Source organism: Genypterus blacodes, unplaced genomic scaffold (genome assembly GCF_046128005.1).
Source record: "Genypterus blacodes isolate CSIRO-AG114 ecotype Tasmania unplaced genomic scaffold, CSIRO-AGI_Gbla_v1 ptg000036l_1, whole genome shotgun sequence".
NCBI classification, from domain to species: domain Eukaryota; kingdom Metazoa; phylum Chordata; class Actinopteri; order Ophidiiformes; family Ophidiidae; genus Genypterus; species Genypterus blacodes.
The window spans coordinates 2,448,161-2,462,198 of NW_027466849.1; the positions used below are offsets into that span (position 1 = coordinate 2,448,161).

The 14,038-nt window shown below is 43.8% G+C and overlaps 3 protein-coding genes across 3 annotated transcripts; 2 read left to right on the plus strand and 1 right to left on the minus strand.

Annotated features, from left to right (window-relative positions):
* The first annotated feature begins 211 nt into the window (after window positions 1-211).
* LOC142996037 (tumor protein p53-inducible nuclear protein 2) lies at window positions 212-4,058 on the plus strand. The gene is made up of 4 exons (XM_076146912.1): window positions 212-362; window positions 2,061-2,205; window positions 2,338-2,494; window positions 2,730-4,058. The coding sequence occupies exons 2-4, from the start codon at window positions 2,082-2,084 to the stop codon at window positions 2,947-2,949; spliced, it is 501 nt and encodes a 166-aa protein (XP_076003027.1). The 5' UTR covers window positions 212-362; window positions 2,061-2,081; the 3' UTR covers window positions 2,950-4,058.
* A 4-nt stretch (window positions 4,059-4,062) lies between these two features.
* On the minus strand, window positions 4,063-8,603 carry LOC142996036 (uncharacterized protein F13E9.13, mitochondrial). Its single transcript, XM_076146911.1, has 6 exons — window positions 8,446-8,603; window positions 8,280-8,362; window positions 7,998-8,178; window positions 7,579-7,729; window positions 6,617-6,744; window positions 4,063-4,359 (listed from the first exon to the last, which is right to left on the minus strand). Exons 1-6 carry the CDS (start codon window positions 8,516-8,518, stop codon window positions 4,169-4,171), a joined length of 807 nt encoding a protein of 268 aa, XP_076003026.1. The 5' UTR covers window positions 8,519-8,603; the 3' UTR covers window positions 4,063-4,168.
* A 490-nt stretch (window positions 8,604-9,093) lies between these two features.
* On the plus strand, window positions 9,094-13,814 carry ccne1 (cyclin E1). The gene is made up of 12 exons (XM_076146844.1): window positions 9,094-9,416; window positions 9,947-9,997; window positions 10,212-10,302; window positions 10,557-10,619; window positions 10,811-10,977; window positions 11,129-11,264; window positions 11,409-11,555; window positions 11,692-11,787; window positions 11,958-12,092; window positions 12,180-12,291; window positions 12,402-12,559; window positions 12,762-13,814. The coding sequence occupies exons 2-12, from the start codon at window positions 9,984-9,986 to the stop codon at window positions 12,942-12,944; spliced, it is 1,302 nt and encodes a 433-aa protein (XP_076002959.1). The 5' UTR covers window positions 9,094-9,416; window positions 9,947-9,983; the 3' UTR covers window positions 12,945-13,814.
* Window positions 13,815-14,038: the final 224 nt, after the last annotated feature.

A 14,038-nucleotide genomic window follows, 5' to 3' on the forward strand; every position in this document is an offset into this window, starting at 1 on the left:
TTTTACAATGCGATATTTCATTTAAGTTTGAAATGTTACGGAAATAAAATTGTGATTTTATGAATGGCGAGTGGGGGGGGGGGGGGGGGGGGGTTACTCCCTCACTTTAGTCTGTAAATATTTCGGCTTTTAATTTTTATTACAAAATATTAAAAGGCGGACGGAAATTTCCGTCGTTGTCACGTGACGCGCTAGCCGACGCTCCGCCTGTTTGGGTGGGATGTGTTGACGTTTGAGGAGACAGGGAGGACTCTCAGTGATAAACAAGTTTGAGATCAAAACAATCTTCGACGTACAGATAAACAGCCGATTGCATCGACGCTGCGGCCACACCCGAGTACAAACACATTTCTATCGGACAGGTAAGACCAAAGCTAAACTTTTATCCACCGCAGGGCAATGGCGTCTGGACCACTGATGTGTTCGGAATTTCCATTGTCTTTTGTTCTCTAAAAACAAATCTGTCTGGTCTAGTCGAATAACCTTCGGTTGCTCTTTTTGGGACAGCATATGCAATTATGTTGTACGTTTTAACAGGTCTCAAATCTGTGTTTAGATCATAGATCCAATGACTTCGATAACAAGAAGAAAAAACAACAACCCGCTGTTGTGGAATATTCACACTAAATATACGCGACGATAACAGTCCGACTGTGGCTTCTGACACCAGCAGGGTTTATGCATTAAATTGTGCGTGTGTGTGTGTGTGTGTGTGTGTGTGTGTGTGTGTGTGTGTGCGTGCGTGCGCGCGCGTGTGCGCGTGAGTTTCCAGGAAGGCTCTGTACAGTAGAAGTTCACAAGAAGGCGTCCAGACTGTGGAGGAAAACAAGAGTCTATTTAGCGCTCTGCTGTGTTTCTTAAACCTGTATTACTTCATATACAATTGTTTGCAGATAGTCCTTGGAATTATAGTTGAGAACAGCTGTAGAAAATTAAATTGAATATCACCTTGTTTTGGAATAATTCTACCAGGATTTGTATTATTCTGCTCACTATTCTTCTATGAATGTAATCACACAGTCAGCAGGTTTCATAATGAGCGGATATAAAGAATTGATATTATTTTTTTGTACCTGTACACCACCCCACTTTTTACCCTCAGGGTGTTGCATAAGTTGGGAAGTATAACTGACAGATAGCTCAGTTATACTTTATATACAGTATGCCTGTCCTAGATGGGAGTCTGTGATGTATACATACGTATACATACATACATACATACATACAAGAATGTATCAGAGCAGTTTATATCAAACTGGTAAGTAGAGCAAAGGTTATAAGTTGAGAAAGTTGGCAAGGAATGCTGGTGCATCTCCCTGCCCAGAATACATACATATGTCATGTTTGGACAAAAGGTCAGCCAGCTGCTGTCTGGTCTGGATGAAGGTTAATTACCTCTAGTTTCCTAGATTATCTAATGTTGCTTTCAGGATAAGACATTCTGTCCTCCCGAAAGATTCCATGACCTCATGACCTCACTTCACCCAGTGTGGTTACTACTTCAGTTTCATAGCTGTTGTAATCAAATCAGTTGGCAGGTTCCGAAGATGTTATTAGTTCGGCCTCTAGGGGGAGACATTTCTATTGTTAACCTGACACCTGAGCAGAGCAGTACAAGTTGCCATGTTGCCAGTACAACTCGAGTATAAGAGTAATAAGGAGGAAACATTCTCGACTATCCAAACGAAATACATTTATTCTTGAGAAAAGGAAAGATTGGAAAATGCAGGTAAAGTTAGAACTCAAGGTGCAAGGACTGAAATGAGGAACGAAGAAGTGAAGGATTGAAAGAACGACTGGAATCAAAACCAACAGGGCAAGAACAGAAAACAGGAAGGAAAGGATGTTAAAGGAGAAGTGGCTTAAAGAAAGACTGGAGCATAGACTGATGAGGAACAACAGAGGAACGTTTTATACTCACTGACATTCTATCACCGCAGCATCCGTCAGATGAGTGTAGCAGAGTAGAAAGTAGAATCTGTTTCTGTATGAATGTAGCATGTAGCTCTGGTAAACGTAATTATCCCACCTGTACTTCACCTTCTTGCTCTTCTTCACAGGTCACATTTGAGGGGCAAAAGATGATTGGAAAGATCTTTGCTCATCTGCTGGGGAACAACAGCGATGACTTCGAGTCTGCAAATGATGCTTTGGAGGAGCTGATGGAGTTTGAGGAAGGAGAATGGGTCATCGTTAATGTCCCAGGTGAGAACAAACCTGCAGGATCAAAGTGTTACTCACACCTTACAAATCAAACAATGTTAATTACAGAGATTTGTGTAGTAGATGTAGTATAAACAATCCTCATCTGGTTGTACTGTGATCCGCCTCCTCCAGAGAGCAGGCATCTATCTGTCCCTGAGGTGGACCCACTTGAGAACCTGTTGATTGAGCACCCCAGCATGTCCGTTTACCAGATGAGAGATGGAGAGATGGAGGAAGAGGAGGAGGAAGAGGAGGTGGGCTCCGATGAAGATGAGGACGACTCCCCTAGGTTAACCATACACACACTCTGACACCATTTTACACCCACATGTAACTTCCTGTCTTACTGTGTGTTCATTACTGACATTATGAACCTTTACATGGCGGTCACATGAGCTCATCATGTCAGTTGTAAACACATTCTTTTGTTTAGAAAGTTCTTCCCTGGACCCGATAGTCAAAATACATTTTTGCAGTTTGCAGCTTTAACTTGATATTTCTTGTGATCTTTCCTTTTCCTTCAGGCCAGTGGCAGTGAAGCACATCTCCTGGCATCTGGCAGCTTGGGGAATCCCCTTGCCTGTCCAGCTGCTCGCTGTCCAGAGGGCGAGGACCCTGGCGGAGCGCAAGAAGTTGAGCCGTGGCGCCACCCACAGGCAGAACCTGGCCAGGACGCGATTCTCCCCGGCGGAGAAACGCTACGGCCACTTCAAGCAGCCCGGTCAACGCCTTTATAACTACTAGACTGCAAGATGAATGATCCCGACATGTGCTGGTGTTCTGAAGGTTGCCTCCAACATCACCCAGTGTGTAGCACAGTGCCTTTACTGCATTACTCATTCTCCATATTATTGGGTTTCATCCTACAATCTAAACTCTGCTCTGCAAAAGAGTAACCAGTAACCAGGACTAGCTCATCAACCAGTATTTTTAGATGCACACTATACTCAGTATACAGGGATTTATAAGACACCATCTCAGAATATAACATGGGAAAGAATTGCAGGTGAAGAAATGCACTTCATGCCGATTATGAGCCACCAATCTAGTTATGGTGTTTAATTAAAAATCTATTTATTGCCTTAATTGGAGTAGACTGAGTTTTAATGTGCACGTCAGTGTAAAGCAAAGAGATTCATCATATTTGTTGTAGTAAAAGGAGCACTGAATATCATCAACCAACAGAAACACGCTGGTAACCTGAGTCTGACACCAATGGCAACAAAGTACCTTGACCTTCTGATATGACGCCTTTAACAACTGTTCCCTGGGTTTTGATCAGTATGAGTAACACAGTTGCTATCAAGTTAAAGCTCTTGTACATTATTATATAAGAACAGGTGAGACATTTGCATTGCTTTTGATTGATTAGTATGAGTAGGTTTAGGGTTTGCAAAGATGTGTGAAAGAAATTCTAAAGAGGCTGTTGCTGTTGTATTGTGTGACACTGATTAAGATTTGACAAGAGTACTTAATTGATTTTTGTGTGTGTTTGTTTGAAATGATGACAGTTTCATTATGGCACATTGTGATTGCTCCTGCTCAGTTGTATTCAGTATGTTCTCAGTGTATTTCATGTTCAAAAAGCTGATTTGATGCCATGTGAAAACTCACCTATATTCTGTGAATGACTGTAATTTACAAGGATAAGTGTTCCTTCTGCATAAGGACTGATTACAAAACCACTGTTATATCTCTATTTTGTACTTTTCATTGGGTACCCACTTTGATATGTTACACAAATTGTTAATTTTAGAGTAATGGGTGTATATAGAGTTGAATTTCATGTTTTTGTATTTGTGTGTATTTATAAAATGTACAAAAAAAATTGCAAATAAATCTTGTTTTCTTAAGGAGTTGTTGGTTTATATATTTAATTTGACATAGTTGTTGAAGATGTCACCATAGATCAGTTGACATTGCCAGTCATTGCTGGGATGAATACCGATTGAAAGCTCTGTTCTTACTTTCGTACTTCATGTATCTTTTCCATGAACCTTTTCACACGCTGTGGATCCATCGCATTTGCCCAGTGGCCACCCGTCTTGAAATGAGAGCCAACGATCATTCCGTTTGCATGGAGATAGCGCTCCACGTTGTCGTAGGTCACCCCGGAGCCTACAAGCACAGGAATGCTCACGGATTGAGAAACGTCTGAAACGGTAAAGGACACAAACAGTACCAGTTCATATCTGCTGATATACAACAGGCATGTGACACGGACACATGTATGACTTAACTTTTAATGTTAAGTGTGAATAATGAAGAAGAAAACCAAAACCTCTACTTACCTGTAGGTGAAATAAAAGTTTATTGATATGTGTGACTTTAGAAACATTGCTTTTTAATCTGCCGTGTGTTTGTTTTCCATTTGTTGGAAGGCAGAAAGGGGATTCAGATGATCGGGACTACGCCCATCAACCCCCCAGAGAGGCATGTGAGCTCCAGTTTCATCCCGTCTGACTTGCCTGTGCAAGTTTATGTTCGCAACTGAGAGTTATTCTGTGTGTGTGTGTGTGTGTTTGTCCACGTGTGTGTGATGGGGCAAGCTGTGTACTGTACATGATGTTGACTAGCGTACAGTATTTGTGCATGCGGATGTCGCCACAGTTGCAAGGATGAAACTAAAACTGTGTGCCTGTTTAGCTGCTGTGTTTACACTCCTGTCTGTCTGTCATGTTGGAGACTTTGCTTAAAATAGCAGCGCTGCCGTATGTGTTAGTACATTCACTCTCAGAGGGGCTTCATCTAGGCTGCAGACCTGCTGAACCTGGACCTCTTTCTGTCAGCCTCCATGTCCAGTAATCACTGACAGAGGTGGAAGTACTCAGATTGTTTACAGAGATATCAATATCTCAATGTTAAAGAACTCCAAGTCCTGCTTGGTTTATCTTAGCAGGATTACTCAGGAATTTTAAACCCTGTCTGACAAACTTGGTGGAAGGAAGCGTTGGGCATGACCAAGGGAAGAACTGGTTCGGGACTCGGGAAATTTCTAAATCTGAAAGATAAGGACATTCCAATGCGTATTTTCCATAATTACTTAAAACATTGCAATGTGTGCAATAAGTAGTAAGGAAGAAAAGATTACTGCAGTAGCCATTTCCAATATCACAAAGCAATAATCCCTGCACCCAAAACAGCTCAAACTTTCCATGATGCCTCAGTCTGTGCTGCTTCACGGACAGATGGCTTGTTTTCACTGAATGGAAGTATCTATACTGAGCACCTTGGTGTGAGCACCAGGGGGGACAAAGTTCACAGTCTGAAGCTGCAAGTGTGATACAGTGAGTGTGCAGTATGGGACTGTCACAGATTCTGGCTACATAACATGGTTACATGTATGTATGTATGTATGTATGTATGTATGTATGTATGTATGTATGTATGTATGTATGTTAGAGAGAGAGAGAGAGAGAGAGAGAGAGAGAGAGAGAGAGAGAGAGAGAGAGAGAGAGAGAGAGAGAGAGAGAGAGAGAGAGAGAGAGAGAGAGAGAGAGAGAGAGAGACGCTTCTGTAACAGTGTTGCATTTGGATGTATAAAGTAAACTGATCTACATTACAGGAAGGCTTCAGATATTATTGGTGACTGCTGAACTCTGTTCTAACCAATGGGGGACTACTGACGCACGTCTTCCCTTACAGAGGAACAGGCGCTCTCTGCTGGACAGAAAGAACACAGACCCAAGCTTAGAAATAAAGATTAGAAAGCTTAGGAAGTTCTTGTGAGACTTGAGGAACGCTTCCTATTTGTTCACAAGCAGAGCCTTGGTTCAGTGTTTGTTCCTAGGAGATAGTTCATGCAATGCACAAGGTCCCTGCTCTAAAAAGTAGTACCTTCCAGCTGGCAAACAGCTATCGGGGTGCAGTTTGTGGTGCAGGACATTGCCGACAGGTCACACACAGTTGAGACGTCAACAACTTGTGTACAGCATTCAGGTGAGGGGCTGTTGCTAGAGTCTATATTAGAACTGTTTGGTTAAAAAGCCTTCAAAGTAGTCGATTAAGATAGTTTCCCCCCTGCCACAATGATACAGTCTGAATAGTAAATAAGAATCTTGTGTTTTTGTCTTTGTTAACTGAATTATCTTTGGGAAGATGTCTGTGAAGGTTCTCAGTCATCCAGGTCATGGTGTCCAAGGAAACTTAATCTTAGGAAATTGGACTTGCTGGACTTCGCCTCTCATCCCACAGGCGTCTTCAGTTCTGACAGACTGGTGGGAATTCCCAGGGTTCAACCTGTATGGAGTCATTGTCATGGTCGTTGATACTCCTGATCGGACCAATCAGGGCTATGGCAGTAAGTTAGACAAAATAAGCAACTCTGAGACGCCAGTTGTGGCTCTGAAAACTGCAAATTCATGGAGTAGCAGGTTCCAAGTTACAGTCAGTGGTGTTTTTGCAGCAGTACCTCTGAGCTCTTGCGGGTCAGCCTGCATCCCAGTGGCCGTTCCTGTGATGACAAGTCCATCGGAGAGGAAGAACTCAGCAGCATGCGCCGTCTCCTCAATGCTAATGTCTGACGTAATGGCATGAGAGCTGTGGCAAAACACACATATATTGTACATGAGAAAGTATACACACCGATCAAAAAGAGAAAACCAAGACTCTCCACTGTCTAAAAGAGGTTTTCAGAACACTACACCATAATATCAACTGTACAGAACGTCTGACTTTGTGTGTGTGTGATCCATGTCAACAACAACACTGTGACAATATTCAAGACAGACATTTCAAAAACCCACTTGTATTCATCAAATCTATGGGCTTCACTTCAATCGCTGATAACCTGAGAGATTATGAACCGATTCAGTTAAGAATTGATGAAACATGAAACCAGAGTGGCAACATGGCCTGAAGGAACGGTTCCTGTGTGTGTTCTGAGGCCTGTCCGTGCTTTGTGTGTGTCTGTGTGGTGCTCTGGTTCCCTCCCCCAGTCCAAACAGATGATCTAAAAACTCTAAATTGCCCCCAGGTGTGAATGGGTCTGACTGGCTGTGTTTGCTGTGTAACAGGTTCTACGTCCTCATGACCCTTCACAATGTAAGAAGGTGTAACAAAAATACCCGGCCAGAACAAATTAATTTAAGTGCTATTCACAAACTGACACAATGGAGATTCTATGTAGAGAGACCCCCAAGATTGCTTCAGTTGGGTCCTAAGGGAAATGAGATCCACCAGGTAGGACTGACTGAGCTTTAAAAGCTGATGTCAGACAGTCGGTCGCTCTTTCCCCTGGCAGCCATTTGGTTTAGTTCCCTTTGATTCAATTTTAGTATTTTGCTTCATTTAATTTAATTTTAAGCGTCAATACACTTCCAAGTGTAAATTGCTGATCCGGGGATCTTCATATTCTGCTGATGGCGCCCTTACCTGTGCTTCTTTTTGATGTCAGTGAAGATCTGGACATGATCAGCACCAATCTGTTTGCGGTATCTCAGTAAGTCACCAGCACATGCATCCAGAAAGCCCTCATCAGCCACGTGTGAAAAGACAAAGCCCTCAGCCCTGATGAAATCCATCCCTTTGACAACAGACATTGTGATATTATAAAACCATGATTAAATAGTCATTGTGTCAAATGATGGGTGTTGATTCATTTGAAAGGCAGCTTGCCTTTTGTTAAAATAACGAGGCGGTTACTCAATCCAAACAATCCAAATACAATCAACTGCAACATTGATGTCACTTTCAACTTAGTCAATACAAAAAAGTTAAAAAGTGGGGATGAACTGATATTTAAAGCCATGTCTGTATCTGAATACACAGAACTCATTTGTGTCTGGACGAACCTGAAGCCAGAGCTGTGGCCAATGCAGGCTTGTTGGCAGAGGCCAGTATTTGCACTCCCAGTGGCAGTGATGGGCAGAGTCTCCTCACAGCAGCACATACTGCAGTCATGCAGGCACAAATCTCAGGGCCCACAGAAAAGGAATATGGGATATCATGCATGTTCTCAATGATCACACCATCCTGAAAGAAAAGTGTATAAGCTATTGTTACTGGCTTCACTACTTTCCAATAATATTTGATAAGTAGGTACAGTATGAATACAATGTTGTGCAAGCACTTACAATGCCAGCATCACGATAGATTTCCGCCTCTTTGCATGCTTCCTCAGTGATCCGGGACATGTTCATGCACCCTAACGGTGTGCCTGGAAGTTTAAGGACAGTCACATGTAAATACAAAAGTTCTAGGTCAAAAACAAAAACATTGTCCAGTGCAATGTAAGTTTACCTGGTAAGGCTTTGACATGAATCATTCCTATAACCACAGATTTGGTTCGTCCAAAAAGCTCCGTGAATTTCATTTTCCCGTTTTTGGAAAAGTAACCTTGTCACACGGAACTAATCTTGTGTTAACGAACGTGGGGATCACGTGACTGACCAAGGGTCAGCCTTGTTCAAATAAATCGCTTTGGGAAAATATTCTCAAAACTTGTGTCAAGTAGATAAACCTTTCATCCTATACCTCTCCTCTACCCGATTTACGCTACAAACAGAGTTTTCAGGGTTAATGTGGGGAGATGGGAGGAAATGTGGCAACCCGAGCTAGAAAAGGGCGCCTTGGTACGAGCATCCGCCGGCTAGGATCGTTACTTTACTGCGAAATAATAGATGCGTCCAGTGTGACAGTGAGTGACAATCATCTCTGTGGCTTATAGTTTAGAAAGGGCCCGGTTATACGCCATAAACCAGTCCCGAAATGTTTTATTTCTCGCTTAAATCGAGTGGACTACACCTTTGTTTACATCTGACACACTAGCCATGCGGTGCTCAGCCACTTCCTGTTACGAAGCCCCGCCCCTGCCGCTGTCAGCTCGACTGCCACGCCTCCTTTTTTACCGGCAAAAACTATATATATATATTTCCTTTTCTCCACCACATTTATGTCGGTGACAGTTAAAATGCAGTTTAAGTAAATACTTCATATTGCTAAATAATGAATTGCTGTGAGGATTGCAGCTAAATGGAGAGCGCCGATGGGAGGCGAAGTGTGTGTTTTAGCGCCAAGTTAAATCGCCTCCTCTCTGACGTTGATGCTTCAAGTCATCTGTTCTCTAGAAGGCGCCAGCTCAGAGGACCAGCAGCCCGCGCCGGGGACGCACACATCACACTGGAACCTCGATTATTAGCTACCAAGCGGCAAAGTTACTAGATAATCATCGTGTTTGATTTGAGAGTGAACTTCAAGGACCGAATCTTGAGGTGAGTGCATGAAAAGAATCGTGTTTACAAAGTGATTTACACTGTTTCAGACTGCGAATTTCCCGGCTAAATTGAGTTCAACGCTAACTAGCGAATCAACTTCAATACCGACTTTAATCCTAAACTAATACTTACTCTTCAGTCTTCTATTATAGTTGTTATATTCGCGTTTTTGTGATTGTTGAAGGCGCTGAATTGCGAATACAAGCTGTCTCAAGTGTGCCGGGCTCGGCCATTATTTGGCAAGCCAGCTGCCCAAACTTTTTAGGTGGAAATAACAAAGTCCTCGCTAAAAATATGAGTAACTACTAAGCTGTGTGGTTAAAATATGTTCAGATGTTGCTGGATGACTTGATTTCACGCACACATCGGCCTTATTTCGAAGTTTTGCACCGCTTTTAACACCGTGTACCGCTTTATTTCCCCGCGCCAGCCTGAGCCGGGCTTTGTCAGGAGGAGGGAGTTTGAGTGGGGGTTGGGGCGGCTTTAAATGAATAAAATAAAACTTTAAAAACATTTCTCATTCACAGGTTTACTCTGAAACCTGCTTACACGCCTCTGAGTATAATGCTAGGAGAAAGGTGAGTGTGTTCTTGACTCCTTTCATGTGTTTGAAGTGTGTCAATCTGCTGACTGGCGGTGAAAAGAAAAGTTCGTGGATGTAGCCGCCGCGCTAGTTAGCTTGTTGCTATCAACACCACCTCGTTTTAGCCTATTAGCGCGCGCTATAATCTGCGTTATTGTCCAGTGTTTGTGCTCGGTTGAAGACTTACAACTGCCTTTGACCTGTTTTAGGGAAGAGACACTAACGAAGTCTGTTCCTCCCGAGGCGCCCGCAGAGAACACAGTAGCGCGACCCAGAAAGAGGAAGGCAGATGTTGCCATTGTAAGTAGTCACCTCAGCTGGTCAACAAGCCACAGATTGCCAAGTAGCGACTGGCTACTGGCCCACAGATCATCAAACTATAAAGCTGACGTCACATGTTTGGATCATTGCCTGCTTTTAAACTTTACAGATACAACTGGGGAATGCAATGTACAACACTATCAATGACCAAGCTTAAATAGTTTCATGTGCAGGTTTGCAGTGTAAACAAAAACTAATTCATACTAAGCCGGTCTTGTTGTTGCTGTGTTTAGTATTTGCAGGATCCAGATGAGGAGGTGGCAGAGATGACTAAGAAGAAGCAGCGTGAATGTGAGGTAGGTTTGTTGTCCACGTGAGTGTATTTGTGTGTCTCACTCTATTATAGTAAAGCAAACACCACCTGGGTCCTCATGTTAATGTCAGCGAGTCTTCAAAATACTTCCTAATAAGAACACAATAGGCACATGGGCTTCTATAGTTGATTGACACCACTCTTGTCCTCTCTTTCCCACCCCCGCCTGTGCAGTTGGGCTGGAGTCCTGATGCTGGTTACACAAGTCCACACAGGTGGATCCCCACACCTGATCAGGAAGAGGACCAACCGGTTGCCCTGATGGGTGCAAACGTCCCCTACTTCAGCTTTAAGAACATATTTGTAACCCCGGTGCATTCCTCTCCACTCCCTGCTCTGTGGTGAGTGTTGCTCCAATGTCTTTCATGTTGCAGGCGGTGTCCTCCACTCACACAATCAAATAAAACATTTTATTATTCACTTTGCTTTTGTTCATTTCAGTGTTTTCTAAAGTTTAAGCTCTGATTTGTTTTGTCTCTGTTGTGTGATCAGCTGGGCCAGTAAGGATGTGGTGTGGAGCAACATGCTGGCTAAAGACAAGACTTACACCAGAGACGTCCACATGATGGAGAAGCACCCCCATCTTCAGCCCAAGATGAGGGCCATTCTCCTTGATTGGTTAATGGAGGTCCGTGCAACTGTAGCAACATGACTAATGTAGTGCAAATCCACAGTTCTCATGTATTTGACTGCATGTTGTTCCAGCGTCACTGTGAAGTCCTCGGGGGTCACATCAGTGGATTGACCTTTGGTGTGTGTTTGTGTGCGTTAGGTGAGCGAAGTGTACAAACTGCACAGGGAGACGTACCACCTGGGTCAGGACTACTTCGACCGCTTCATGGCCACGCAGCGAAACGTCTTCAAATCAACACTGCAGCTCATCGGTATCACCTGCCTCTTCGTTGCCGCCAAAGTGGAGGTAGGAAGGATTGGAAGTCGTATTCACACAAAGATACTGAGGTTTAAGTAACCTGGTGTGAATTCCTGTGTTGCGGTCCGTGTTGTTAGCGGTGCTCCACCTGATGCGCTTGTCTAATGTTGATCTGCTCTCTCAGGAGATGTATCCTCCCAAGATTCACCAGTTTGCCTACGTCACAGATGAAGCCTGCAGTGAAGATGAGATTTTGAATATGGAAATCATTATTATGAAGGTAAAAATCACCAGTAGCTTTTTCAAACTTATAGCTGGTTTGGACAAGAAACATCTGTAACTGTATTCTATGCATCTGTTTTGGTGTCAGTAGTCACGTCTTTCTTCTCCTGACTCACTCCTCTTTCTGTGTCTGTCTCTCTCTCTCTCTCTCTCCTTTCCCCAATCCAGGAGCTGAAGTGGAGCCTGAGCCCCCAGACGCCCATCTCCTGGCTCAACGTTTACATGCAGGTGGCCTACATGAAGGAGACGGATGAGCTGCTCATCGCCAGATACCCCCAAGCTACGTTCACACAGATCGCAGAGGTACACATTCCTGAAGGTTCTACAAATGATTCTGTTCCGATATTACTCCATTCTTCGATTGTGACGATTTGTCTTTGCCATCCCTAGTTGTTGGACGTGTGTATGCTGGATGTGCATTGCCTGGAGTTCTCCAACGGCATCCTCGCCGCGTCGGCTCTGTTTCACTTCTCCTCCTTGGAGCTTGTGGAAAACGTCTCGGGTAAGAACTCCCACTTTGTCCTGATGTGCCAAGTTTTTAAGAGGGCGTTGACTTAGATGTTGCAATAAAGCTGTGAAGTTGAGCCTTGATGTTGGTCTGTGTCCACACAGCTCTGAAGAGGGTGGAGCTGGAGGAGTGTGTGAGATGGATGGTGCCATTCGCTATGTCGCTCCGGGAGACCGGCGGCTCGCAGATGAAAGAATTCCCAGGAATAGCCGCAGATGACATGCACAACATCCAGAACCATGCCCCCTATCTTACATGGATGGTAAATGACCTGCTTCCTAAATCACATGCTGTAATTGCTCACATGCATTCAGACAGTAGATTGCTTCATCTCATTTTGCTTCAATGCTTCACAATGCTTCACAATGCTTCATTTCGCCGTCAATACTTCCTGCACAAGTTGAAATGCATTGAATTGAGTGTGTGAGGGACTTGTATTGACTTCCGTCTGCTTGTGTGCGCAGGAGAAGGCCTACTCTTACCAGGACGTGGAGCTGGAGCGCCACGGCAAATGTCCAATCCCGCCCGGCGTCCTGACTCCACCCATGAGCATTGAGAAAACCGAAGACTTGCACCGCCTGGACGCCGTGCCTAAAATCAAACCCAGGATGAGCGCCCTGTCGCCGCGACCCCACCTACCAGAGTAGCCAAACAAACACTGAAACTGAACAGAAGAGCAGCAAATCCCAGCCTGGAACCATAACTTGTTGGCTGCGAAGTGAGGAACAGGAAGGCCGATGCGTCGCTCTCTGCAACACTAAACGCGCTGTACAGTGAATGTTTAGTGGGTTTTAACGATGATGGAAGCGGAATGATGAGTTGTGTTCTTGTCGGGTTCGTGCAGATTCCTCTGGGTCTTGATGCTTGGATGCTTCATAGGTGCTCTGAATACGCACAGAATTTGACTAAATGGGGACAAAATGCTGATGCACACGTGTGGCTCAGATGTCCCTGGACACGAACGGACAAGTTTTATTTTTTCAAAATCTTTTTAAAATGGCATCGGACCGGTATTCTTGCATTAATTACCAACTGCGGCATCATTTCTATGCAGAGGCTTAAATGGACATTTTATGGAGCCTCTACTTGATCGTGTGTGTGTGTGTGTTGTTTTTTTTCCAAGTTGTGATTGATTTTTTTTTTTTATTTACCAGTGGCCTCATGTGCCCCAAAACTATTCCTAGAGTCATATTTGGCTCTATATGCTGCTATAAAAGTGGGCTTTGCATGATGGAGGGGGAGACGGGTGTGTCTGTGTGTGTGTGTGTACGTCTGTGGGGTTGCGATTGTGTTATCGTTTGTGGCTTTAGTCTTTGCCATTTTTGATTGGCAGAACATGATTTGCTTAGGGACCAGTAGCTTGGCTACCTAAATAGACAAGTGAACTAGCCAGGCTTCAGAAGCTAAAAATTGATTGTATTTAAGTTTTTATTTTCACCACCCAAGTTTGTTTCCCCCCACCACCAAAATGTAAGAGTTATATTTTGACTTTTTAATAATAAATGCTGCTACATATATTTTCCTTTTTCAAGCACAGTTTCTTGTGGCTGTTTTTAAATATAACTGTAGTTAAAGGACTCTGCCGCTACACTGTCAACTCTGCTCACATCCAGCCCGTGGAGCTCCTAGAGAGCCTGTCAAAGTGCTGTTCAGCAAGGCGCTGCTCCTGATGAGCAGCTTGGAGCCTTGCATGATCTCTCTCCAACAGTAAATGTAGTGATTGAAGTGTGTTTAAATGGGT